Here is a 25,072-nt window from a genome sequence, read left to right on the forward strand (position 1 = left end):
CAAAATTATTGTAAATAAAAATTTAATCGAAAATATTTGTTTTAAATGCATTCTGCGAGTTACTAAATTTGTCCGCTAACTACGAGAACAGCTTATCAACTAAAATGTGCTTAATCAGCGAATCAATCATAAAATTCATATACACACAAAATCAATGCAATATAATAGGCTTTCAGGTTCTGTGACGCAAGTGCAATCTTCCATTATCTCGCTCTCTCTCTCTCTCTCGTGTTTTAAATGGTATCGGGTAAGACTGAGAAACTATAATATTTGGTTAGAAAGGAGAGTACAAAATATATTGACTTCTTATATGAAATCTTAAAAAACTTGCCCTGCAGTCTTCTACTCGCATCCCATAAATTGGAAATGTCTATTATAAATACGAGACATTTCCAAATAGTAGACAACAGCAAATGATGTGATGTATGGTACTTTATCATGATGTACGCACAAGCGCAGAAGCAAACGGGGATTGGAACCTATTTGGTAAAAAAAACTTTACATTGAAAAGCTGTGAATAAACTTTAAATATATATTATTACCCAGGTCCTGCTGGTGGCCACATATTCAACGCGAATGAATATTCAAAAATGTGTTTCACTCACAATAAAACGAGATAATTAAATGGAAGTAAAAAAATCTACATTCGCGTTAAAAATGTTTGCCAATAATGAAAAACAATTTTGAAAATAACGGGTTTTAGTATGTTTTCTACAACTTGGAACTGAATAGAAATGAATTTCCTATAATTCAAAGAAGACCAACGATTTGTTCCCAATTATGCTAAAGAAAAAAAGACAAGGTTTTTAAAGCTTAATCATTCTTCCACCAAGATAACACGATCTAAATTTGGATCACATAGATTGATCGCCTAATCCAATAATAGGATTTTCTTAAAAAGTATGTAACGGTATTTATATACGATTATACTATAGTTTTTTCGATTAATATTAAATATTTGGTACTTTATAACAAAACATAGCTGAAGCACTGTGTTAGGCAACTGTGATGCAGAATATTCGCTGGTCGATCCCTATTTGATTAGAAACTTTTAATTGGCTTTAACCGCCAAAGGTACTTTTAAGAGACTATCAATGTTTTCACTTTGTCCCCAAAAATACATCACAAACTAATCGGCTCCGAACACCAGGCATGTTATCCTATGTCCATAGGATTGCATTAAAAATTTTCGTTATATTGTTTTCGATTAATGGAAACCTTTAAGTAGGATTTCGGATTTTCATTGAGAACGCTTTTCAACTTCTATTTTTTGGCCACTGCACGGCATGTTGCACTATAGTCTTTAAAGCAGACGTCAAAGACTTGCGATTCTTTACATCTATTTTTAAAAAACTCATTTAATTCACTTACTTTTACTGTCTTATTGCACATACAAAGTTAAGGCACCGTCACTATTCTGGCAGACAAGTGAATGAGGCGAGTTTTCCCCTCATAAGTTTCTATGGCTTATCGGCGAAGACGACCAGTTCTCCGTTAATTGAAAACTCACATCGAATTTCTTTCCAAAATTGTTACTCAAGTGCAGCACATTCGGCACAAACAAGTTGACGGGACATCTTGGAAGCGAGTGTCCCCTCTGTAAAGAGGTACAACTGTTGAAGACTTTGATTCGTCGAAGTGATAACTAGGTTTGGGGAGCATGACAGGTCATTGTCTTACCGATAAATCGTCCTCTTTTAATGGGAAATGTAAAGAGCGACTACAGCCTCACCCCACCGATCTTGTTATCATGTACGGCATGCACTCTTCATAACAATTCCCTTAGACTTTTGGCGAATCATTTCAACGGAAAATGAGTGAATCACTTTTACAAGTCCTTTTATTAAACTTCATTTATTTATATGAGTGCGACTCACTAACAGGTTTACAATATTTTTCTAATAAGTTAGACTTTTCTTGAAATATAATTAGTTTACAATGTTAAAAATTATCGGGCCAAATGATTTTTTCGATCCAAGAAGTATATTCGGAGACTCTTGTGTAGATTCCAGGCATTCCTGATGCACAGCCAACACCAAATGATGTGACACCAACAATAAATGGTATTCTATTGATTAATACGAGAAGGGGTCCACCAGAATCACCCTGTAAATGAATACAAGTTAATCTCACGTTACTTAATACCTATGTCTACAGTACTTGGCAAGTGTCTCTTAGATTCTCTGGATCTATGGCACAGATAAAATCTTTTGATATACCGTTCCTAAGATTACGAGATAGCTCGTCAGGTGGATAATCTTGTTCACATTGGCTTTGCGTATAAACCTTCAGAGTGGCTTTTAACAAATCTTCAGACGCAATACCGGCTAAAAAGATGAAATATCATTACTTATGGTTCTCGTTTTACTATTCATTTCAACTAACCGAAAGAGGTGTGTCCATAGCCTAAAACAATTGCATTATCGGTATCACCTATGCGATCAGGTGTCCAAAGACATGCTGCTCCTTCAAATTTAGAAGTTGGGCTAGAAATACAACAGCCATTGCTTTCTCAGTTAGTTTCTTTTTATTTTTCTATTCATACAAATACACTTACATTCTATACTCGGCCAGTTTGACTAATGCTATGTCATTATAGGATGATGGATATTCGTAATCATGATGTTCGATACACTCGGCGATTTCAATATTTTGTACATTAGGATCAGCAAGGCTTATACCACCCGCTCGCACAACAGAAGGCAAACCGCTAGATTGTTAAAATAGCAACGAAATTAATTCGAATTGTGTGCAGTGACTGTGCATAGGGCTGCTTCCCTACTCACTCGTTATCGTAAAAGCAATGAGCAGCCGTAAGGACGTATCTGGCTGAGATAAGACTCGCGCCGCATTTGTACCGGATTGTTTCGTTGTCCTTTTTGGCCTTCCATCCTAAAGCGTACTTTACCGAGAATGTTAGAATCATTTATTAGGCCAGCTTTATATTGATCTATATGCGAATTTTTATACCCCATTAGAGACGGATAGGTGTATACAATTTTTTGTGATTTAAAATATATAAGAATACGCATCAGAGATGCAAAACTATATGTTCGGAAAGCATATATATATACATATACATATTAAATATTTATTTAAAATATATTTATATGTATATATACATATAATATATACATACATATATAAATTATGACCGAGTATAATATTCTTACTTATTCTCTTATATGAACTCTTGTTTTGAAAGAAACCATGACGCTTGCTCTCATTTGTGAATATATGCTTACCGTCATGAACCATGTATAAAAGATTCGGTCATGACCGAATATAATTTTCTTGCTTGTTTTCATTATTATTTGCATAAATTTATCAGTTTATATAAATGTTCAGTCTTTTTGACGAAAACTAAGATCAATTCTTTTACATTGCACTTACCATAAATGGAAATTCTCTCACTAAGACTTTTTTGCCATGAGTTATCGATTTCCTAGAAGTATAATATCGATCACACACTGCGTTAAATTGTGAGTAAATGAAATAATTATATTAATAAGCGTTAGCATTTTACATACTTTCCTTGGCTAAGGTTTTATTAGTTGTCGCAGGTTCCTCTTTCACAACGCGTACTAATAAATTCGACATTAAACAGCAAATCTGAAGAATTCCATTCGCATCTCTATCGCATTGATCATCGTAGAAATGAATAATATTTTTTTTGGGTTTACAAAAGGTATGAGGAACACATATACTGGGTTCGCCGCTGGTATTACAATCGTGTAGAGTTTCATTATTTTTATCCGCATTAGACGATTCAATTAAGCCTTAAATTATTTATTGTATTATATTGTGTTTTCTATATTTATTTATTTATTTATTTTAATTAAATTTAAATACCTTTGACCAAAATAATATGAAATACGAACTTAATTGAAAATATTTGTTTTAAATGCATTGCGTAATTTATTAAGTGTATGCACTAAACGCGAGAAGAGTTTTTCAACTAAAATACAATTAATCAGCGAACGGATGTAAATAGATTAGGATTCAATTTCCTATAATTATATATGTATATAAACAAAATCAAAAAGTTTTACAAATGCTTTGTATTAGGGAAATGGGTTGTTCCTCATGAAATCTTTTGCTAATAAATGGGAATTTTGCAGATACTCTCTCCCGCGTGAATTTATTTATGTAAATGCATGTTTTCTACGAAACTTTTATTCTAATGAGGAGACGTGGTAAGGGCGGGGGAGGGGGGGAGGGGGGCGCCTTATAATATTTCGTTGGAGAGCTTTCTCCTCTTAGTAATCATACCAAACAATCTTCTCATGCCTATACATTCTCGAATATATACAAGATATTTCCGATAAGCAAACTAGTGCTACTAAGTGATGCGATGTAAGGTCCGTCATCATAGGAGTCATCTTTTTTATCACGATTTTGCAACAGTCACCATAAAAAGAATCATTGCCCTGATCTATTGCAGAGATTAAACTTTCTACAACATCATCACGATGGCTAAGAGATATCATTGACCGGATGGATAACCTTATATGGGTTAGGACAATTTTTAAGAGTAACTAGTTCCACCGCAGAACCAGCGTAAATAAACAATCAGTTATAAGTAGATATTCTATCCAGTGTTCTTTAGTATCGCCGGACATACGGGTCTACCTCGACTGCCTTATCGAATAAAATCCAGAAAATCATACAATTCTATATAAACACCTGCTCGACCACCACTGACCCAACTTAATAAAAATTAGTTCGACATCGGCCACTTTCGCGTTCTTTGTGTGATAAGTGAGTATAATGAGCGATTGTCTCTTCTACTTATTAAACCTAAGTCTAAATTATTTTCTGAATTGTGGCGTTTGTGTTACGGTTAAAATAAATTGAGTGGTTTACACTCCTAGTAAACCCAGCAGTTGGTTTAAATCTTGCTTTCACCTGGGTCTAGAGTGTCGATATCGAGCGTAGTACTTAGGAGTGTTCATCATTCCAGTTAACATTGATTAAATTTACAAGTCGTTTGAAGTAAGCGTAGTGTAAGGTAGCAATGATTGTAACCTAAACGAGTGACAAATTTATATTCGGTCCTAACCGGATCTCTTATTCCTGTCACCGTCATAATAGAAATGTTTAAAAAAAAATTCAATTCTTATACTCTATAATATTGGGTGGGTACGGCTGCTAAAAGTGGAAATTTATATCGCGTTTTAATTAAAAGTTATATATAACGAGCAAAACACTCGGAAAGAAAAAAGATGTTGTCAGTTTTTGTCGTACAGGCGTGTGGGTGTTGTAAGGGAGTCCTTGTATGATTGAAATCATTTTTAAATTTTTTTTGCAAATTTGTAGGCAAACGGGAGAATGTTTACCACAGAATTAGGCAGACGAACAAAAGGACAAACGAGCATAGGAACATGCTTAGGTGGATTATGAACTTGAAACTGGGCAAAAATATAAATAGTTTATGGCGTCTTTGAAACTAGCTTCTATATATTTTAGAAATATTTGGAAAAAAAAATCTAATATAATTTGATTATACAGGCGTGGTCAATTTTTTTTTGATTTTTGCACAAGTAGTACAGCATCGCCTATAAAGTATACATTTAAATTTTGTAGTATACATTTACCTATTGTAGTGTGTTTATGAGTAATGAGCAAAAAAAAAAATTTTTTTTTCCTGCTTTGGAAAAACACCGGGGATTTCCCAGTTTAGGTGGTACCGTACTTTAATCCATTTTCAATATTAACCACTAGGCAGGAATTTCCAATGTTTTTGCGAAATCTCAAGTCAAGAGTAAAATAATTTTTATGACCGGGAGAATGTTTACACTAGACATTGCACAGGCGGACAGGTGGACATGCTTAAATCGATTCAGAATTTCGAGTGACATTTGTGAATTTTTCTCTCGCACAAAAAATCACAGCATAATGATACTTGGGTATTCTTAATGGATGGAAAGAATTTTCATCGGATGGGCCAAAGTTTTGAACGTCTTCGAACAGTAAGCCTTCGTTTGACAAAGCGGTCTAAGTTTTAATAGAAAATTGGTCCATAATAACAATTTAACATACAACTTATTTGTGTCAAATTGAGACAACGTAAGTCTAGTTTTTGGATCCCACACCCTATAAGAGTTCTCAAGACCCTTTCTACGGCAAACATGTAGAATTTTTAATATTTTACGATGGGTAATCTGACATAGAAGGCAGCTTTGGTCCATGTAAGCCTATTAGATCGATAAGGAATTATGCGGGGACAAAATCCAATTTTTACTACTTGACTATCTTTAGTTCGCGTTTTGGGCACGTTCACTGGGAAATGCTGGACCATGGTATGATTTTCAATGAAGTCTTGTATTAGGTAATATGATGTTTTCCATTTGTTCGGTTTTGTGTTAGGTTTTTTTTTTTGTGGCGAAGACTTGTGGATTCGCTGCTATGGTTGCAGTGGCTGCTGTATCTAATAGTAGCCAATAACCGCCACACCAGACAACATTTCTGCACATTTCCACTAAAGCCAATCTTACAATTATCTTCGAAGGAATAAATAGTGCCCTAAACGATTTTACATAATGCGTGAAGTAGATGCAACTGTCACCTGTGAACACAATCGATTTGTTTAATTAAATTAAAAGTTAAATAACCAGTGAAATGAATAGCAGTGATGAACATTTAAAGTTTATTAAATATATTTCAAGCTTTGAGTAGAGTAAAGGCGATAAGAGATATGCCGCGATTTACTCATCGATTTAATTGCTCAATGCTTTTTAATCCACGACGTGATTATGCGATAATAAATTAAAATTTTTGTTTACTAATCATAGTTCAATTCCCTTAAAGTGCAATTAGACGAGACTTTGTACCAAATGTAACGACAAACGCTACCGTTACAGAAAATTTCTGATCATAGATGATATTAAAGCAACTAAAACTGTCCATTGGGCTACCGTTAATGACACAATGGCACTTAGTTTTTCCCCAACAAAGTAACAAAGACAAAGGACATAGATTGTAATTGACGCATTTAAACGTTGACATGCGCCTTTGTAAGGAGAGCAATGAGCGGGCGCTGAATCTCGCATCCCCTTCACCATGTTTTTCGCATTCTACTCTCCAAGTTCTTTTATTTGATACCCGTATCGCTAGTATTACTAAAAACAAATTAACCGCGATGTCCACCATAATCATTTTAGAATTTACCCATTTTAACAAAAAAATCAAATTTTGATGTACTACAATATTGGATAGTCGGTCCTGCTTTGTGCGAGTTTTGTGCAGGGACTATAGCATCGCCTGTAGAAGATACGTTTTACTTTTTAAAGATTTATTTGCAGCACGACATATTCTTATTTTACGTGATGCTGTAGACATGTCATTCCACCGATTTGGCCCATTTTTTATGCCAAACTGCTTGCAAGAATATTCAATGTTTCTTCTCATTTGAAAGCTGATAGGTTCACTTATGCGGCCAAGAGAACGTTTGCAACAGACCTTGTATAGAGGGGCGGACGAACAGGCGGACAGGTTTGGTTCGATTCAGAATTGGTGCTGACCAAAAATATGTATACTTTATGGAATCTTTTAAGCTTCCTTTTATGGAATCATCATTTTATGCACATAAATTTTAATTCTTTTTGAAATATTTTATTTAATAATTTTACTTGTGGAAAATAAAATGAACTCGAGTTCCATGATTTGCTTAGTTACAAAAACAGCTCTATAGATATAGCAAAAGAAATTAGATAAATTTTCAATAGCTTAACCTAATCTTCTCATTCCAGCTATAATCTTCATAACAAATCTGACATTCCATAAGTTTAAAGCAGTGAAACTATCCGTTTATTGCTTTATGCCCATCTCTCATCCGGCCAGATAATCTCCTCTATCCAGGAAATGTATTCGGAGACTCTGGTGTATATACCAGGCATTCCTGATGCACAGCCAACGCCAAACGAAGTAACACCAACAATATATGGTTTTTCAAGGATTACCTTAACTAGGGGTCCACCAGAATCACCCTGTCAATGAAAACAAGTTAACCTCACGTTAATTAATACTTATGTCTATAGTACTTGGCAAGTGTCTCTTAGATTCTCTGGATCTATGGCACAGATAAAATCTTTTGATATACCGTTCTTAAGATTACGAGATAACTTGTCAGGTGGATAATCTTGTTCACATTGACGTTGTGGATAAACCTTCAGAGTGGCCTTTAACAAATCCTCAGACGCAATTCCAGCTACAAAGATCAAATATCATTAATTATGGTTCTCTATTTACTGTTCGTTTCAACTAACCGAAAGAGGTTTGTCCATAACCTAAAACAATTACGTATTCGTCATCGTATAATTCATGATAAGGTGTCCAAAGACATGCTGCCGGTTCTAACATAGCGCTCGGGCTAGAAATAACACACCCGTTACTTTTCCAGTTTTCAATGTTATCCTATTCGTACCAATGCACTTACTCTCTATAATAAGCCATTTTGACTAACGCTATGTCGTTATAGGATGATGGATATTCATAATCAGGATGTTCGATACACTCAGCGATTTCAATATTTTGTACATGAGGATCGGCAAGGCTTATACCACCCGCTCGCACAACAGAAGGTAAACCGCTAGGTTGTTAAAATAGCAACGGAATTAATTCGAATTACGTACAGTGACTGTGCATAGGGCTGCTTCCCTACTCACTCGTTATCGTAAAAGCAATGAGCAGCCGTAAGGACATATCTGGCTGCGATAAAACTGGCGCCGCATTTATATACGATTGTCGCGTTGTCGTTTTTGGATTTCCATCCTAAAGCGACCTGTACCGAAAATGTTAAAACCATACATTAAGGTGATCGTTTATTTATTTATTTATTCCACTTATACTAGAAACTGAACTAAAACAAAATGGCAGTCGAGTTCAATTGACTCTTAAGTAAATCTTAAAATTAATTTATAATAAAACTTAGTATAAGTACAATAAAACAAATAAGGAGGAAAAAAGAAAAAAAAAAGAAGCATGTACACAATTAGCATAGAACCACACCCACAACCGATACAGGACCAAATTGCAAGTGAACCCCTAAGCCATCGCAAACATGCATAAGCTTGGCAATTGGTTAATTGTTAACAACAAATTAATTTTCGACTCATAATGACATATTTAAGGTTAAGTCAGTTTAAGTACGACATAGGTATATCGCGCTTATTAAGCAATGTTGCTTTAATGGACTTTAAAGAGTCCGTTAATGAGAATAAATGATAGACATCATTTAGGTTCTTGCAAACAACTCTGAGCGGGTTAAAGAGTTCAAAATTATATTTGCATTGACTAAGCTTTAACAACATAAAGTGCCTAGAGAAACGGTTAGGGACATTAAAGCCTATCTCACGAAGTAATGCGGGCGAGTCAATTGCACCATTTATTAATTTGATTAAGAAGGAAACCCCAAGAACAAATCTACGTTTCTCGAGTGACGGTAAGGATAACAGAAGCAACCTATTTTCATAGGGTGGAAGAGGGGAAATCGGGTCCCAACCCAAATTCCTAAGGGCAAACAGCAAGAATTGCTTTTGTATAGATTCAATTGAATCTACGTATCACCTATACGAAGGAGACCACACAACAGAGGCATACTCAAGTATAGGTCTAACGAAACACGTGTAAACCCTTTTCGTAATGTACGGATCATCAAGCTCTTTGGACCACCTCTTTATAAAACCAAGCGCGGACCTAGCTTTGCTTAACGAGGACTCAATATGCAAATTGAAACGTAACCTATAATCGAATAGAACGCCTAAATCTATGAACGAATCGACGTCTTCCAACCTATGCGAATCAATGAAGTATTGAGTACTGAACGACTTCCTTCTCAAGAAAGAAAGCTTCTTACATTTATTTAGATTTAGTTTCAGAAGATTGAGAGAGCACCATGCAACCAATTTATTCAAATCACTTTGAAGATGATGTGATTGCGATTCTACGGAAAAAGAAGTGAACAGTTTCACATCATCAGCATACATTAAAATCTCACTGAATTTAATCACGGAGGGCAAATCATTGATGTATAGATTAAATAAAATAGGTCCCAAGTGGCTACCTTGAGGTACGCCAGACGTCACGGGAAATTCATCCGAGGTAATGAGATTAAACAAAACCCTGAATGATCTACCATGCAGATAAGAGCTTAATCATTCCACTAAGAAAAGAGGAAAGCCAGAGGTCTGGAGTTTAAATCTAAGTAGTCCGTGATTAAGCATATCAAACGCTTTGCTAAAGTCGGTGTAAATGACATCAATGCGAGAACCTCTAGAAAAAGCCTTGAAAACATGAGAAGTAAACTCTAACAGATTGGTCACCGTAGATCTTCCCTTTCGAAAACCATGCTGGAAAGGAGAAATATACAATTTCATGGAAAAGGCTATATGCTGAGCCACAATTCGCTCGAACAGTTTAGGTAAGACACTCAACTTGGCAATGCCTCTGTAGTTCTCTACAAGTTGCCTACTAACACTTTTGTGAATAGGAATAAGGAAAGAAGTCTTCCAACACAAAGGGAAAACACCTAAATTCAAAGACTTATTAAAAATCTGTGAGATAACATCACAAAGCTCGCCAGCACAAGATATAAGTACACATGAGGGGATCCCATCAGGTCCAGGCGAACAATTATATTTCAGAGAGCTCAATCCTTCAAAAACGTCATTTTCCGATATAACAAAGTTAAGAATTGAAATCGGATTAGAAATCGGATATGGATAGTTTTCCGAAAAAATCAAAATTGGCAGTTGAAAAGTTCTGTCGGAAGTATTCCGCAAAGAGATTTGAGGATTCAAAATCATCCGAGGACTCGGAGCCATTAAAAGACACAAACGACGGATTTATGGAGATTTTTCTTTTGGAATTAACGAACTTAAAAAAGTATTTAGGGTTAGCAAACAAAGAGGATTTAACAAACTGAAGGTATCTGCAGTAGTATCGGCGGTTGAGGGAATTAAATTTATGCCTTGCAACAGAGTAAGCAAAATAGTCGAAAGGAGAACCACTTTTCGAAAATTTTTTAAAAAGTTTGTTTTTCCTATTCTTGTAGTATTTAATTGTATTATTAAACCACGGGGGACCCTTGCTTCGAGGACGGGACTGCTTGATCGAAACGGATGCAGAAATAGCTTGATTTAATATATTGTAGAACGACGACAGCAAGCTATCAATGCTTCCCTCTGAGAAATCGAGCACAATATGAGAAAGATGTGATTTTAGTATGGAAACATTGATTTTATGGAAATCATATCATTGATATGAAAAATTTGAATTTTGAACATTATAGAAGTTCAACGAACCAACATACTTGTAATGAAAGGAAACACCCAATGCTGGATGATATGGATCCTCAGGTAAACTAAACGGAAGACAACGATTAACGCAAACCTCAGGAAAATTTGCAAAGCAGAGATCAAAAAATCTCCCATTACAATTAGGGGTACCATTGTATTGAACTAAATTATTATCAAATAATTCACTGAAGAACACAACGGCTTTATCAGATGTTGAGGAAGGAATCAAACAGCCAGAACTATCACTGTAAAACCAATTGAATTGAGGCAAATTGAAGTCTCCCAACGCAACGACTATATCGGTAGGTTTAGATTGAAAATGAGGCTGAAGAAATATTTAGTTTTTTGAAGGGGAAAGAGCTACTGCATTCGTATTACGGGGTCGGTCCCGAGGGATAAATTCTTTAATTAAGGATCCAACCGGCCACAATGGTTTATTTAAAATCATATCCATATATTCGGTCAGAACTAGAATTTTAAAAGATGAGATAGCTCTAGATTGAGAAGGACCCAGTTTGAAACCTCTTCGTGCCCATTAGAAAAGGGTGGTATCATAAAGCATTTATTCAATTTAAAATACACAAGATTGCACGGCAACTAGATTGGATAGGTATGTATCTTAGATATATACACGCATACATTCATATCTTCGAACTAAACCGTTTTAACGACGTTCGTCGGTTTCTCTCTACACGCGTTGTTGACTCATTTTTGGTCACCAAAATTTAAATTAGTAATTGAAAATTAATCAATATTAACGAGTGAAACTTCTTCTGAGGTGAATGCACAACAACTAGCAGTGCTTAGAAGTTATCTACAACTTGCGACTGTCAAGTGAATGTTCGCGAGTTCAAATCTCAGCGCGATAGGGGATACTTCGGTAGGCAACAGCATAACAGTTAGGGGTTAGGCTATTTCCTTCTTTCTCTTTCCGAATAGGAGCCGTCCCCTGAGCGATTGGTCTAATCAAAAAAAAAAAAAAAAAAAAAACAATCTGTAAGGAATCTAAATATCACCGAAGGTTTAATCTGTGAAACTATCGATTAGCGCCGTTGTTGTAATTGCAACATTACCCAAGGATAATAGTTAGTATCGTTTGAGGAAAACATTTTCAAATTTCAATAATTGTGTGAAGACAAATTGCGCGATTAATGTGGTATAGGCGACGTTCAACTATTGCCGAAGCAGTCCGGTTCGTTTACAAACACCTCCATCCGCAAATCAAACAACTACGACTTTCAACCCAAAGGTCTAATTAAGTCTCGTAACCCAGGCCATCGAGGCAATAGTGAGAGAAATGGTTACCTGGAAATATGTATCCTTCTCAATATGGTTTGCCATGATATACATTTCGTCTTCATCGGTAGAGTTTTGGATGCATTCTTCTTCAAACTATGCTAAAAGGTGCAAAAAGGCCTATCTCTTAAAAATGACGCGTAATCAACAAAGTCCGCTCATGTCAACGCTACCCACTGCATATTTTTCGGCTTACTCTTCTGTATACGATTGATGGGAAAATGTGCGTGGTATGGAAAGGCGCGAATTTAACATTTATTATAAAAAGATGTATTTCACAATAATTCGTGATAACACAGTTAATGGGCTAGAATTGACCGAGGGGGGATTTTGATAAAAAAAAATCGGATAACTTCTAGGGAAGTGTAGACTGTTTTAGTGTTAATGGGTGCTTACGAAAAATCAAAAACACTAAAATATTCCAAAATGTTCCCATCTGACCTAACCTTGACTGTGGCAAGCGAAAGTGGATCATTTCTATGAAAATGTCCTATAATAAGGTATCAACTCCGAATTGAATTATTAGAGGAACAAAACGGGAGCAAAGTCTGCTGCAAGTGTCAATTCAAGAAAATATCTTTAAGGTCGCATGGACCTAAAGCTTTCCTGCTTTATGTTTGCAAAAATTTACTTAGTCCTTGTTGGGATAACCGAAATGAATTCTTATTTATTTCTACTAACCATAAATGGAAATTCTCTTTTTGAGACGACTTGTTCGCCATGAGTTATACCGTGTATAGGAAGATAATAGTCATCGCACTCTGTATTAAATTGTAAATAATTGAAGCAATTAATAATCAAATCATTGAACATACACATTCTTACATACTTTCCTTGGCCAAATTTTTGTAAGGTCGATTTACAGTAACCATAGGTTGCTTGTCCACGTCAGGTACTAATATATTTGATTTTAAACAGCAAATCCGAGGAATTTCCTTAGGATCCGTATCGCATTGATCATCGTAGAAATGAATAATATTTTTATTGGATTTACAACGGGTACGGGGAACGCATAGACTGGGTTCGCCGCTGATATTACAAACGTGTCTAGTTTCATTGTTTTTATCCGCATTAGATGACTCGATTAAGCCTTAAATTATTTATTGAATTATTTCTCTATTTCTATCTACGTTTATACCCATCACCGGCGGATGAAGAGATATTCATTTTGTCAAAACGTTTGCAACGCCCAGAAGGCAGCATCAAAGACCCCGCAAAGTATATATATTCTTGATCAGTATAAAATTTTATATCGATTTAAGCATGTCCGTCTGTCCGCCTATCCGCCTATGTAATGTCTGTTGCAAACATTTCCCTGGCCGCAAAAATAAAGCTATCGACTTCAAATTTGGCAGAAGTAGTTCTTGCCTCAAGAGTGGTACTGAAAATGGACCAAATCACTCGAAGAACATGCTCAGAGCGCCACATATGAAAGATTGCTTTTCTGCTCATTTCAACGCATATTATTTGGGCGATGCTGTAGTATTTGTACATAAAATTAAAAAAAAAAGACCACGCCTATCCAATATTATGATGTGTCAAAATTTAATTATTTTTTCAAATACCTTCGCAACGCGCAGAAACAAGCTTCAACAATCCCATAATGTATACAAGTTCTTGGTCAATTTCAAATCTAATCTGTCCATCTGTCTGTTCGCGCAACTTTTCAGTATTTGTGGTAAACATTATCCCGTTTTGGGGAAAATTAAGTATCGCCTACAAGTTTGCAAAACAATTTTGAATTGACCTAAACTTTTCAAATGACACGCCTACAACGCCCACATGCGTATACAACAAAAACTTTTTTATTGAAATTCTTTCGCTGAAATATTACTCTTTTGAGAATAAAAGAAGTCAGCTGCACCCACTCCATATTATAAAGCATGAACAGTTTGTTCGTTTCTTTTTTTTTTGCTTTTTTTATGATAACGGCGATGGGTATAAAAGGTTCGGCCCCGACTGAATTTAATTTTCGTACTTGTTATTCTTAGTTAAATTCAAATACCTTTGACCAAAATTATATTCAATAATATTTTAATTGAAAATATTTCTTTTAAATGCATTGCGCAATTTCTTAAGTTTGTCCACTACACGCGAGAATAGTTTTTCAACTAAAATTTAATTAATCAGCGAAGGCAAATAATTAGATTAGCACTAAAAATTTATATAATTATTTGTTTATAAATAAAATCAAAGCTTTATAAACGCGATTTAATGGAGCAATTACTTGCTTCCCTTAAAAATTTGTGCTGATAAACCTAGACTTTCTGGTACAGAGTCACGTAAAAAGATTCTCAAAAGAGACTCTCTCCCACACTCCCACGAATTAAAGAAATCTTGTCGTCCATTTAGATTCATTATAGAGATTGATCTTTCTAATAAATCATTATGAAAACTACAAGATAACTGATCGGATTGATAATATTGTGCGCATTCGTTTTGAGAATAAATTTTATTAGCACGTTTTAATACATTTATCGCCACAGCGAACGAACGCCAATAAGTAGATTTTTCACTTCGTTTAATATAAATTAACAGCATGTAAGAACATTGCAGTCGGGCAAGATCGGCCATTAAAATACTACCACTTAACCACTTTTGCCGAGAAATTTTGAAAATTGCAATTTTTTTTTCATATAACGACTTTCAGAATAGAGCGTTATATGCGGCGCGGCCGAAAATGTGGACCGTTTCCATACCACCTTCGACAGCGTTTGTCCTGGAAGCAAATCACGACACTGTAAGAAATTTCATCGAATTATCTTAAAAATTGCGAGCTGCACGTTGAACACGAAAATATAAGACAGACAAACAGACGGACGGACGGACAGGTTCAGATCAATTCGGTTTATGATTCTGAATCGATCGATATAATAAAAGGCGGGTTTACCTTAAGCTATTTCACACGACGGCACCAAGTTAATATACCCTGCACTACAAGTCATGTAGGGTACAATGAATGAATGATTAATAATCAACTAAATGAACGAGACTTGTCGTTAACGTAATGCAATTACATTACTTTTGCCATTCGTATATGTGAATGGTTATACGCACACACACATAACAGCGATTCAACTACATTGTAGGGCAAAATGCAGAAAATCACAGAATTTCGTATCAATATTTGCTGAAACGCTACGCCAGCTTAGTTTATGCATCATCATTAGGAGCTAACGGATGCTCATAACCTACACTTGGCACCTTAGCAACAGTGAGTCTAAACCTATCTAAAATTTCTACTGAAGGCAAACCTCCCGCTATAAATTAACAAGTACGTTTCCTTCTCTTTTTACACGGTAGACCCGTTCAAAAAATTCACAATAAAATATTCGTGCAAAAAAATTCGTGTAAAAAAGATATTCTTTTTTTCAACTTCCTATTTTATTGTTTTTTCTTATTTTTGCTTAGTAAATTGCCGTCAGGTCACAATTCCGTTTATTCCAAGATTTTCATTTTAGATTATATACGGAAAAGCTAAAAGTCTCCTTTTTTAAATACTTCTTTTTCTTTTTTTGAGTTAGTCATAAAAGCTGATTTTTTCAACATTTGTACAAGTTCCATAACATCGCCAATTTTTCTCTTGGAAAACAAACGTGTTTTCAGTACACGTAGTATATTAGGCGAGTTATTCCACCGATTTGACATCGAAAGCCGATAGATACTTATTTGAAGGCAGCAGAATACCTACCACAGGCATTGCACAGATTCTCTGAAACTTCCTTCCGGGAGTTGCAAACCTTTTGACGAACTAAATATACCAGCCATGGTTCGGTGATCGGCGTAAGAAATGAATTTAAATAACGCACTTATAAAAATTAATTCATGATAATTTTATATACAACAACCGTAAGTCGCATTGAAATACTCCCTATACGACTATGAGATCATGCAAAGAAGTGAGTTAGCACTACATAATTCCTTGCAGGAATGAAGTGAAACATGGTGAACCTAAGTAATTTATTTTTTAGTCATTTTTCATCAAATAATCTTATCTGTTATTAAAAGGAGTATTCGTGTATACTCTCTGCTACACTTTTTCAAAAAATGGGTTGAAAAAGCGAAGAGAATGATGGAATGGCGAAAATCAATTTTATAAGATCGTAATCATCATAAGTTGCTTACTCCTAAAAATGGTCTCGTAGGATTTTAAAAAGAAAATTGCTAAAGCCTTTGGTGCTAGCAATAGTTTGCCGAAACCATTTATTTGTAATCATAGTCTTCATAAGAACATTCCACACATATTCCAATACATTCCACAAGCTTACAGCAGCGAAATTGTCTACTGCTTTAAGCCAATCACAACACTCTAGTAAACATCCGGCCAGATAATCTTCTCCATCCAGGGTATGTACTCGGAGACCCTGGTGTAAATACCAGGCATTCCTGATGCACAGCCAACGCCAAACGAAGTAACACCAACAATATATGGTCTTCCAAGCATTACCTTAACTAGGGGTCCACCAGAATCACCCTGTAAATGAAAACAAGTTAACCTCACGTTAATTAATATTTACGTCTATAATACTTGGCAAGTGTCTCTTAGATTCTCTGGATCTGTGGCACAGATGAAATTTTTTGTTATACCTTTCCTAAGGTTACGAGACAGCTTGTCAGGTGGATAATCTTGTTCACATTGACTTTGTGGATAAACCTTCAGAATGGCCTTTAACAAATCTTCGGACGCAATTCCAGCTAAAAAGATCAAATGTCATTGTGTTTCTTATTTTATCATTCATTTGAACTAACCGAAAGAGGTTTGTCCATAGCCTAAGACAATTACATTAGCATGATCATCTTCACGATCAGGTGTCGAAAGACATGCTGGAGGTTTATACATAAGGCTCGGCCTAGAAAAACAACAGCCGTCGGTTACTCAAACTTCAATTTTATCCTATTCGTACCAATACACTTACTCATCCAGTTTGACTAATGCTATGTCATTATAGGATGATGGATATTCATAATCAGGATGTTCGATATACTCAGCGATTTTAATATTTCGTACATGAGGATCGGCAAGGCTTATGCCACCCGCTCGCACAACAGAAGGTAAACCGCTAGATTGTTAAAATAGCAACGGAATTAATTCGATTTGCGTACAGTGACTGTGCATAGGGCTGCTTCCCTACTCACTCGTTATCGTAAAAGCAATGAGCAGCCGTAAGGACATATCTGCCTGAGATAAGACTCGCGCCGCATTTGTATACGATTGTCTCGTTGTCGTTTTTGGCTTTCCATCCTAAAGCGAACTGTATCGAAATTGTTACAATCATTCGTATGTTAATCCTATTTTATTTCGATTAGGAGCAAATAATAGGAAGTAACCTTTGTTTTAATTGCAGAATTCGATAAGAACGCTAGACCATATATACAATATATATACGCATGTAGACCTTAATTGTTTTAAGGATGTCTGACCGTTTCTCTATGTAGGCGTTAAGGTTTATATGATGTCGCAAAAATTTAAGTTGGTGAAGGAAAGTTGGAAAACGATTCATTAGCCCCTACAATTCTATGGTACTGGACATGGCAAATTTCGTCCGAAGCGAAAAAACTTACGTGCATTTCTGACTAGCGGACCTCCACTCTGCAGTTTGACTTTAATAACTGTATGAAAACAAACTATCATTCTCTTGCACGCCACAGCCAACAGACTTCACAGTAACGATATGAAGGGACATGAATTGGAAGCTTGACCTACAAAATGGTAGGTAAGACTCGCGTCTACCGACTGAGTTTCAAATCTCATTGCGGTAAAGTACACCTCGGTCCGTCTCTCAATCCATCGGTCTAATTAAATATATTAATCCTGCTTAATATCCAGGTCGCCGAGACAAAAATGTGAAAAGGATTACTTGGAAATATATGTCCCCCTCAATATGTTACAGGGTAGAAGGCGTTTAATTGTTAATTGTTGAATTTTACATGTCTTCTTGCTTAAAATATGCTAAAAGCTGTATATCTTTTATTGGGGTACAAAATCCAAATTTTTTAGGGAAAAAAGTCTTCACATTTAAGATTGTATGTACCTAAGACTTGACCGAAGCCGCCACTGACTTTGTTCCTTTATTTCTTCTTTCGTAGCCTTGGTTTTAATAAACGGACAGATGGACAAGCTTTTTGTATGCACTGTTTATGAATGTATATATATATCTTTTGCATGTAAAAATTTACCTATTCCTTAATCGGGTTAATCGAAATGAATTCGTATTTATTTCTACTAACCATAAATGGAAATTCTTTCTTTAAGACTTTCTCGCCATAAGTTACCGCTCCTATAGCTCGATAATATTCATCGCACTCTGTATAAAATTGTAAATAATTGTAGCAATTTACTAATGACACCACTGAACACACGCATTCTTACATACTTTCGTGGGCCATACTCTTTTTAGTTAGATCAACAGTAATCATAGGTAGTTTGTCCGGGCCGGGTACTGACAAATGCGAACGTAAACAGCAAACCAGACGGATTCCATTGGGATCCCTGTCGCAGTTGTTGTCGTAAAAATGAATAATATTTCTATTACTTTTGCATTGGGTACGGGGAACGCATAGCCTTGGTTCGCCACTGATGTTACAATATCCATCGTTTTCATCCGCATAAGACGACTCAATTAAACCTCAATTTATTTGTTATAGTTTGTAAAAAAAAAAATTAATTATTTAAATTTTTTAATTTAGTTTAAATACCTGTTGCCAAAATTATACTGAATAATAATTTAATTGAAAATATTTCTTTTAAATGCATTGCGGAATTTCTTAAGTTTGTCCACTGCATGCTAGAATAGCTTTGTCAACTAAAATATAATTAATCAGCGAAGGGAAAAAAATAGATTAGCATTAAAAATTTACATAACTGTTTGGTTATAAATAAAATCAAAGCTTTATAAATGCGATTTTTTGCTTCCCTTAAAAATTTGTGCTGATAAACCTAGACTTTCTGGTGCGCAGTGACGTAAAAACAGTCTCAGGGACTCTCTCTCGCAATTTTAATATCAATGACTTTGAATTCATTTATACAAAATTTGAAGATTTTCGAAACGTTCGTTCTAAGCGGAAGCGAATTAAAAAAATCTTGTGTTCTGCTTGAACATCCTTCTAATCAAGCCAAATAGTCTTCTGTATCCACGTTACGTACATTCGCAAACTTGATGGTATATATCAGGCATTTCAGGTGAGCGGCCAACACCTAATAATGTTATGCACGGTCCGCCATCATAATCCGTACTTATCTTCTTTACCTCAAAGGGTCGTCAAGAGTCCGCCTATAGGTGAAAAAAATTATTGTAAAAAGTGTTTTACTTGATTCATCATAAAGATTGATCTTTGTTGTAGATCATTATGAAAACTACGAGATAAGTGATCGGGTTGATAATCTTGTGCGCGTTTATTTGGAGAATAGATTTTGGTAACAGGTTTTAATAAAATTTTCGCGACAGCCTTAGCTAAAATAAATGGTCGCCAATAAGTAGATTCTTTAGGTTGTTTTATGTAAATTAAAAATGAGTGAATGATTAATAATGAACTAGATGGAGGCTTGTCTTATAAATGTCATATAAATTAATGTCACACACACACACGAACATCGGCATTTCGGCTACATTCTAGGGTGAAATGCAGAAAATCATAAGATTCTGTTATTCTTGGGCTTACCTGAAACACTACGCCAGCATAGTTAATGCACCATCGTTGGCTAATGGTCATAACTTACACTCGGCGTCCTAGCAACAGCAAGATCTACGCTTCTACCTAAAAGCTCTGCCGAAGGCTAACCTCCCACTATAAATTGACAAATACATTTACTTCTCTTTTTACACAGTAGACACGTTCAATAAAAATTCGTATAAAAAATTTCGTGTAAAAAAGTTCGTGTAATAAAAGATATATATTATTTGCTATTTTTTGTGTGTCATACGCTCGCCACATTTCTTTTTTTGTATTTTTTTTTATTTTTCTTATTTTGTACTCAACAATTTTAAGTCGCATTCAAATGTTCCCTATAAAACGGTCCGATTTGCACCAATTTCCTGAGATTACGCATAGAAATGAGTTAGCACTACGTAAGTGCTTCTATTATCCTTACCGTCATTTGAGAAACGTAGATTTGTTTTTGGGGTTTCCTTCTTAATCAAAGGGGCTGTTGACTCGCCCGCATTACTTGGTAAGATCAGCTTTAATATCCCCAATCGCTTCTCTAGGCACTTTATCTTGATTAAGCTTAGTCAATGTAAATACAATTATGAGCTGTTTAGCCCGCTCAGTGTTGTTTGCAGAAGCATAAATGTCGTCTATCACATATTCTCATCATCGGACCTTTTAAAGTTTATTAAAGCAACTTTGCTTAATACGCGCGATTTACGTACGTTGTACTTAAACTAACATTGCATTCTTAATAACTCATTTTTTTTTTTATTTCGATAATTCGATATTGTGTTTTCAACATATCAGTTGTCAAGCTGATGCATGTTTGGAATAGTTTAGGGGTTCACCCGCAATCTGGATCTACTCTTGTTGCGGGCGTGCTTCTGTGCTAGCTGTGTATATGCTTTTTTTTTCTCTTTTTATTTATTTATACATGGATTATTATTTTTAACTTTTCAATTTATTTTTAACTTACTTTGATTTTATTATTCTTCTTTTTCCATCTTCCTTTTTATTGTACAGTAATTTTTAAAACAATTAGTATACGATTTTGTCTACTGAATTCGACTGCAATTTACTTTAGTTGTATTTCATGTGTAAGTAGGTAAAATAAAAAAAATAAAAGTTTCGCTGCTAGCAATAGTTTGCCGAAACCCTTTGTTGGTAGCCATAGTCTTCTTCAAAACATTCCACACATATTCCAACACATACCACAAGTTTAAAGCAGTAAAACTGTCTACTGCTTTAAGCCAATCACAGCACTCTAGTAAACATCCGGCCAGATAATCTTCTCCATCCAGGGTATGTACTCGGAGACTCTGGTGTAAATACCAGGCATTCCCGATGCGCAACCAACACCAAATGAAGTGATACCTACAATATGAGGTACATTTAGATAGTATTTTTCTACAGTTCTTATCAGCGGTCCACCAGAATCGCCCTACAAGAGAAAGCAAAATGTTTTTACAAGTATACGTTCAAATAAGTTTCACTATCTCTACCATGCAGGTGTCTCGCAACTTTTCAGGATCCATGGCACAAATTAAATTTTTCACTATCCCCTTATTAAGGTTACGAGAAAGCTCATCCACAGGATTATCTAATTCACATTGGTTTTGAGGATAAATTTTAAGAGTTGCTTTCAATAAATCTTCCGACTGAGGACCAGCTGAAATGTTTAAATATTAGGGATTAACATAATTCTTTCCATCGCCACTTTCGCTAATTCGAAACAAACCAAATACTGTTTGTCCATAGCCTAAAGCAATTACGTCACTGTGATCTTCTATAAAATCGGAAGTCCATAAACATGCAGCCTTTTCGTCTCGAGGACTCATGTTATAAAAAACAAAGAGTATAAAAGTTATTGTAAAGCTTTTTATTAAAATATCGCTTACTCTAGCGGCGTTTTTAATTTAATTAATGCTATATCATTATAAGATGATGGATACTCATAACCGGGATGTATGATGTAATCAGCTATTGCTATATGTCGTATATTGGGGTTGGCAAGATATACACCGCCCACACGCACAAATGAAGGTAAACCACTAAATTGTTAAAATTGTTAAGATCAGCTAATTAGTCTCTCGTTGCGATACTCACTCTATATCAGACAAACAATGAGCGGCTGTTAAAACATATCTCGCTGAAATCAAGCTACCACCACACTTGTACTTGATGGTATCATTTTTATCGTTTAACTTCCAGCCTAGACCACACTTCATGCGCCATATCAGAGGCAAAAAAAAAAAAAAAAATTGGAGAAAATTCTTCCACATATAAATAATGTTGGGTTGCCCGGAAAATGATTAATTAAGTTTGTTTTTCAACAAAGCCAACTTCACACTTGAATCGCGTTACCATTATATATTCTTATAGCTTCTTACGAGAATTTCAGTTTTGAGTAATTCGAACTCGCCTACACCAAAACGCTTTCTATCAAATAGTCTGCCCTGACGTCCGTTCAGTTGGTGCTATGTGGCCCAGTTAGGGAAAATGATGTATCAAATTGTTGATATATATGAACACAGAGATAATACCATTAATAGGAATGTGCCTACGTTCCGTTCCATCTAGCAGGGTCCTATATGTTTTTTTTACTCAAGGGATGTCTCCTAAGTGTGGGGCAACGTGACGGCCGTAAAGAAGTAACTGTGAAGCAAACGCATTATATAGGGAAGTGGCTGCAGCTTAGTTGGTGTGTGTGCTTAATCGGTAAGTGTTAGACCTTTACTGAATGAACAGTCACTATAACTATAACCAAAATAAACTCCACTCTTACGTACTCGACTGCTATTCCAGACATTAGATGAACACTAAAGTTAGTGCAGATGTTTCGCGAAAATATTCATACCGATCCATGGTACATATTAGGCTCAATTATATTCACAACACTAACGCAAAAAATTTATAATTTGATCTTATTTTCCTCTTTCATCTCCAAATAGGTAAAGGCGCACTACTTTATTCCTGAAAGAAGGTGAGCCATCTATGGAGAGATTGCCATAAGAGAAAACATGTAATGAAAACAATTTGCCTGATTTTGCAATACTCTCCACTCTCGTCGGCCGAATCGAACAAAATCTCAATATTTTACAACAACAAGGTTAGTAATAGAAATGTTTGATGCTCTCTATGGGATGACATAGGTCAAGTTTTTGCCGGCTTTCACACATTTATCGTAAATTTAGCGTACGAAGATAAAATACTTATTATTACTAACCATAAATGGAAATTCTCGTAAAGCGACCCTTACACCGGAAGCTATTTCCTGCATAGGCAAATAATAACGTTCACACACTGTATTAAAAAGAAACGAGATAGTAAAGCGGATTTTTTTTTTTTTTTTTTTTTTTATCAACAAAACCGTGCCGTCTACGTACTTTCTTCGGCTAATGATGGTACAGGTTTAAGAATAGGTTTTATTACACGAGATTGTAAGCAACAAATCTGTGTGATATTATCAGCACCGGTTTTACACTCTTCATCCTTAAAATAGACAGCAGCTCGATTACGTTTACATAGAGTGTAAGGTACACATACACTTGGTTCGCTATTACTGTAGCAGAGTTGCATTCCATTCACGTAAGTTTGATTTGCACGGCACGAGTCAATAAAACCTTTAATTACATTTTTTTTCAACTTATGACTACAAATAGAACAAAGTAAATTGATATGAATTTCATATGTACCCGTCGCCCAGATAATAGTCATTAGGCATTTAATAGAAAACGTTCCGTTTAAAGACATTTCCTATATGAAAATATTTGTGAAGCAAACGAGAGCACTTAACGAATTCAACTAATTCATGAGTAATCAATGAAATGAATAAATTGATTAGGATTTAATTTTGAGATTAATTTGTTTATTAAATAATATTTAAAGCTTTATATTATGATTGGGTGTAGATTTCTATATAAGCTTTACAAGCGATTATCTCCTTTAAGTTTATATGCATTTATGCAGCAATATACCTAAATATTTAATTATCATAAATTTTTTATCAATGCTTTATTCGACTAAGCAAATAATAGTACGCAGCAACGAAATCAAAGTTAAAAGAATTTGCTTATCATAGACAACATTAAATTGCCGGACCTTCAATTAAACATCTCCCTAATTGACCTGATAAGGGTTCAAGGGATTTAACGGCATCAAATGTATGCCTAACTCAACTGATAACAATTTCCATTGTAATCACAACGCGTTACCGCAGAATTTGTAAAAAAAAATTTTAATCGGCTATGACCAAGTGCTATGTCTAACCGCGAGTTCTCAAGATCTATCCCAAAAAAAGAAAAAGGGAAACATACAATAGTGAGCTCCGAGCCCCGGACACGATTAATATGATGACTCTTCAAAATAAAGCATAACATGACAAGGGGTGGCAAATGTGATCCAATCCGAATCCTTTTCAATAGCTTTTGGGCTTGGGCTAAAACACACACACACACACATACACACCCACACACGCTCAAAAATTGCGCTCTGTAGGTTGAGGGGCAAGAATACAAGATAGGTTTAGAATCACTTGATAATAAGAAAAGAGTGCTGGATACGGTACACATCCGCAGAGAATACGAGACGGACAGGCAGATAGACCAGCCTAGAACGACTTACATTCACCTTATAACAAAAGATGGGTCCATCTCAAATCCTTCTAGATATTGTATACATTCGCAAAAGCTTAACATAATCTTGTACAGCAAATGGTGTAAAATATCAAAATTGACCTGAATCGATTTGTATAATAAAAGCTGGTACTAGATGAATATTGTAAAAGTCCAACCTAATTTAATATATCTGTTACATTGGGTGTAGGGTGGCCC

General features: G+C 35.3%; 4 protein-coding genes across 5 annotated transcripts in view; all 4 read right to left on the reverse strand.

Moving 5' to 3' along the window:
- Positions 1–565, reverse strand: part of LOC119638577 (serine protease persephone-like) — a 1,110-nt gene extending 545 nt beyond the window's left edge. Inside the window, exon 1 of the mRNA XM_038035444.1 lies at positions 543–565. Coding sequence (XP_037891372.1) covers positions 543–565 — 23 coding nt within the window. The remainder of the gene's footprint in view (positions 1–542) is intronic.
- A 1,331-nt stretch (positions 566–1,896) lies between these two features.
- On the reverse strand, positions 1,897–3,957 carry LOC119638519 (serine protease snake-like). The gene is made up of 8 exons (XM_038035357.1): positions 3,853–3,957; positions 3,531–3,779; positions 3,394–3,470; positions 2,787–2,902; positions 2,558–2,710; positions 2,386–2,486; positions 2,161–2,327; positions 1,897–2,106 (listed from the first exon to the last, which is right to left on the reverse strand). Exons 1-8 carry the CDS (start codon positions 3,908–3,910, stop codon positions 1,942–1,944), a joined length of 1,086 nt encoding a protein of 361 aa, XP_037891285.1. The 5' UTR covers positions 3,911–3,957; the 3' UTR covers positions 1,897–1,941.
- A 3,635-nt stretch (positions 3,958–7,592) lies between these two features.
- On the reverse strand, positions 7,593–19,437 carry LOC119638578 (transmembrane protease serine 9-like). The gene is made up of 16 exons (XM_038035446.1): positions 19,290–19,437; positions 18,968–19,219; positions 18,822–18,898; positions 17,730–17,845; positions 17,510–17,653; positions 17,343–17,443; positions 17,122–17,288; positions 16,909–17,067; positions 14,599–14,629; positions 13,423–13,683; positions 13,275–13,354; positions 8,667–8,782; positions 8,438–8,590; positions 8,268–8,371; positions 8,043–8,209; positions 7,593–7,988 (listed from the first exon to the last, which is right to left on the reverse strand). Exons 1-16 carry the CDS (start codon positions 19,375–19,377, stop codon positions 7,818–7,820), a joined length of 2,187 nt encoding a protein of 728 aa, XP_037891374.1. The 5' UTR covers positions 19,378–19,437; the 3' UTR covers positions 7,593–7,817.
- A 1,839-nt stretch (positions 19,438–21,276) lies between these two features.
- LOC119638518 (serine protease persephone-like) lies at positions 21,277–24,029 on the reverse strand. 2 transcript variants are annotated; one of them, XM_038035356.1, is made up of 8 exons: positions 23,936–24,029; positions 23,627–23,863; positions 23,467–23,543; positions 22,347–22,462; positions 22,139–22,291; positions 21,979–22,073; positions 21,743–21,909; positions 21,277–21,681 (listed from the first exon to the last, which is right to left on the reverse strand). In XM_038035356.1, the coding sequence occupies exons 1-8, from the start codon at positions 23,991–23,993 to the stop codon at positions 21,505–21,507; spliced, it is 1,080 nt and encodes a 359-aa protein (XP_037891284.1). In that variant the 5' UTR covers positions 23,994–24,029; the 3' UTR covers positions 21,277–21,504. The 2 variants fall into 2 exon arrangements, with proteins under 2 accessions (XP_037891284.1, XP_037891283.1); XM_038035355.1 differs by having other exon boundaries at positions 23,627–24,029.
- Positions 24,030–25,072: the final 1,043 nt, after the last annotated feature.

This window comes from Glossina fuscipes, unplaced genomic scaffold, assembly GCF_014805625.2.
Source record: "Glossina fuscipes isolate IAEA_lab_2018 unplaced genomic scaffold, Yale_Gfus_2 90, whole genome shotgun sequence".
Taxonomy (NCBI): Eukaryota; Metazoa; Arthropoda; class Insecta; order Diptera; family Glossinidae; genus Glossina; species Glossina fuscipes.

What these genes read in the sequence shown, in the direction of transcription:
- LOC119638519 (XM_038035357.1), bottom strand. Translation starts at nt 3,910, where the DNA reads ATGCATTTAAAACAAATATTTTCAATTAAGTTCGTATTTCATATTATT. An exon ending in TCATATTATTTTGGTCAAAG is followed by an intron (nt 3,780 to 3,852) that starts GTATTTAAATTT and finishes AAATAATTTAAG; the next exon opens with GCTTAATTGAATCGTCTAAT. An exon ending in TAAAACCTTAGCCAAGGAAA is followed by an intron (nt 3,471 to 3,530) that starts GTATGTAAAATG and finishes AATTTAACGCAG; the next exon opens with TGTGTGATCGATATTATACT.
- LOC119638578 (XM_038035446.1), bottom strand. Translation starts at nt 19,377, where the DNA reads ATGCAGTGGACAAACTTAAGAAATTCCGCAATGCATTTAAAAGAAATA. An exon ending in AAAGAGTATGGCCCACGAAA is followed by an intron (nt 18,899 to 18,967) that starts GTATGTAAGAAT and finishes AATTTTATACAG; the next exon opens with AGTGCGATGAATATTATCGA. An exon ending in AAAGAGAATTTCCATTTATG is followed by an intron (nt 8,783 to 13,274) that starts GTTAGTAGAAAT and finishes TTTTCGGTACAG; the next exon opens with GTCGCTTTAGGATGGAAATC.
- LOC119638518 (XM_038035355.1), bottom strand. Translation starts at nt 23,993, where the DNA reads ATGTCTTTAAACGGAACGTTTTCTATTAAATGCCTAATGACTATTATC. An exon ending in TACGAGAATTTCCATTTATG is followed by an intron (nt 22,463 to 23,466) that starts GTTAGTAATAAT and finishes TGGCGCATGAAG; the next exon opens with TGTGGTCTAGGCTGGAAGTT. An exon ending in AAATTAAAAACGCCGCTAGA is followed by an intron (nt 22,074 to 22,138) that starts GTAAGCGATATT and finishes TTATAACATGAG; the next exon opens with TCCTCGAGACGAAAAGGCTG.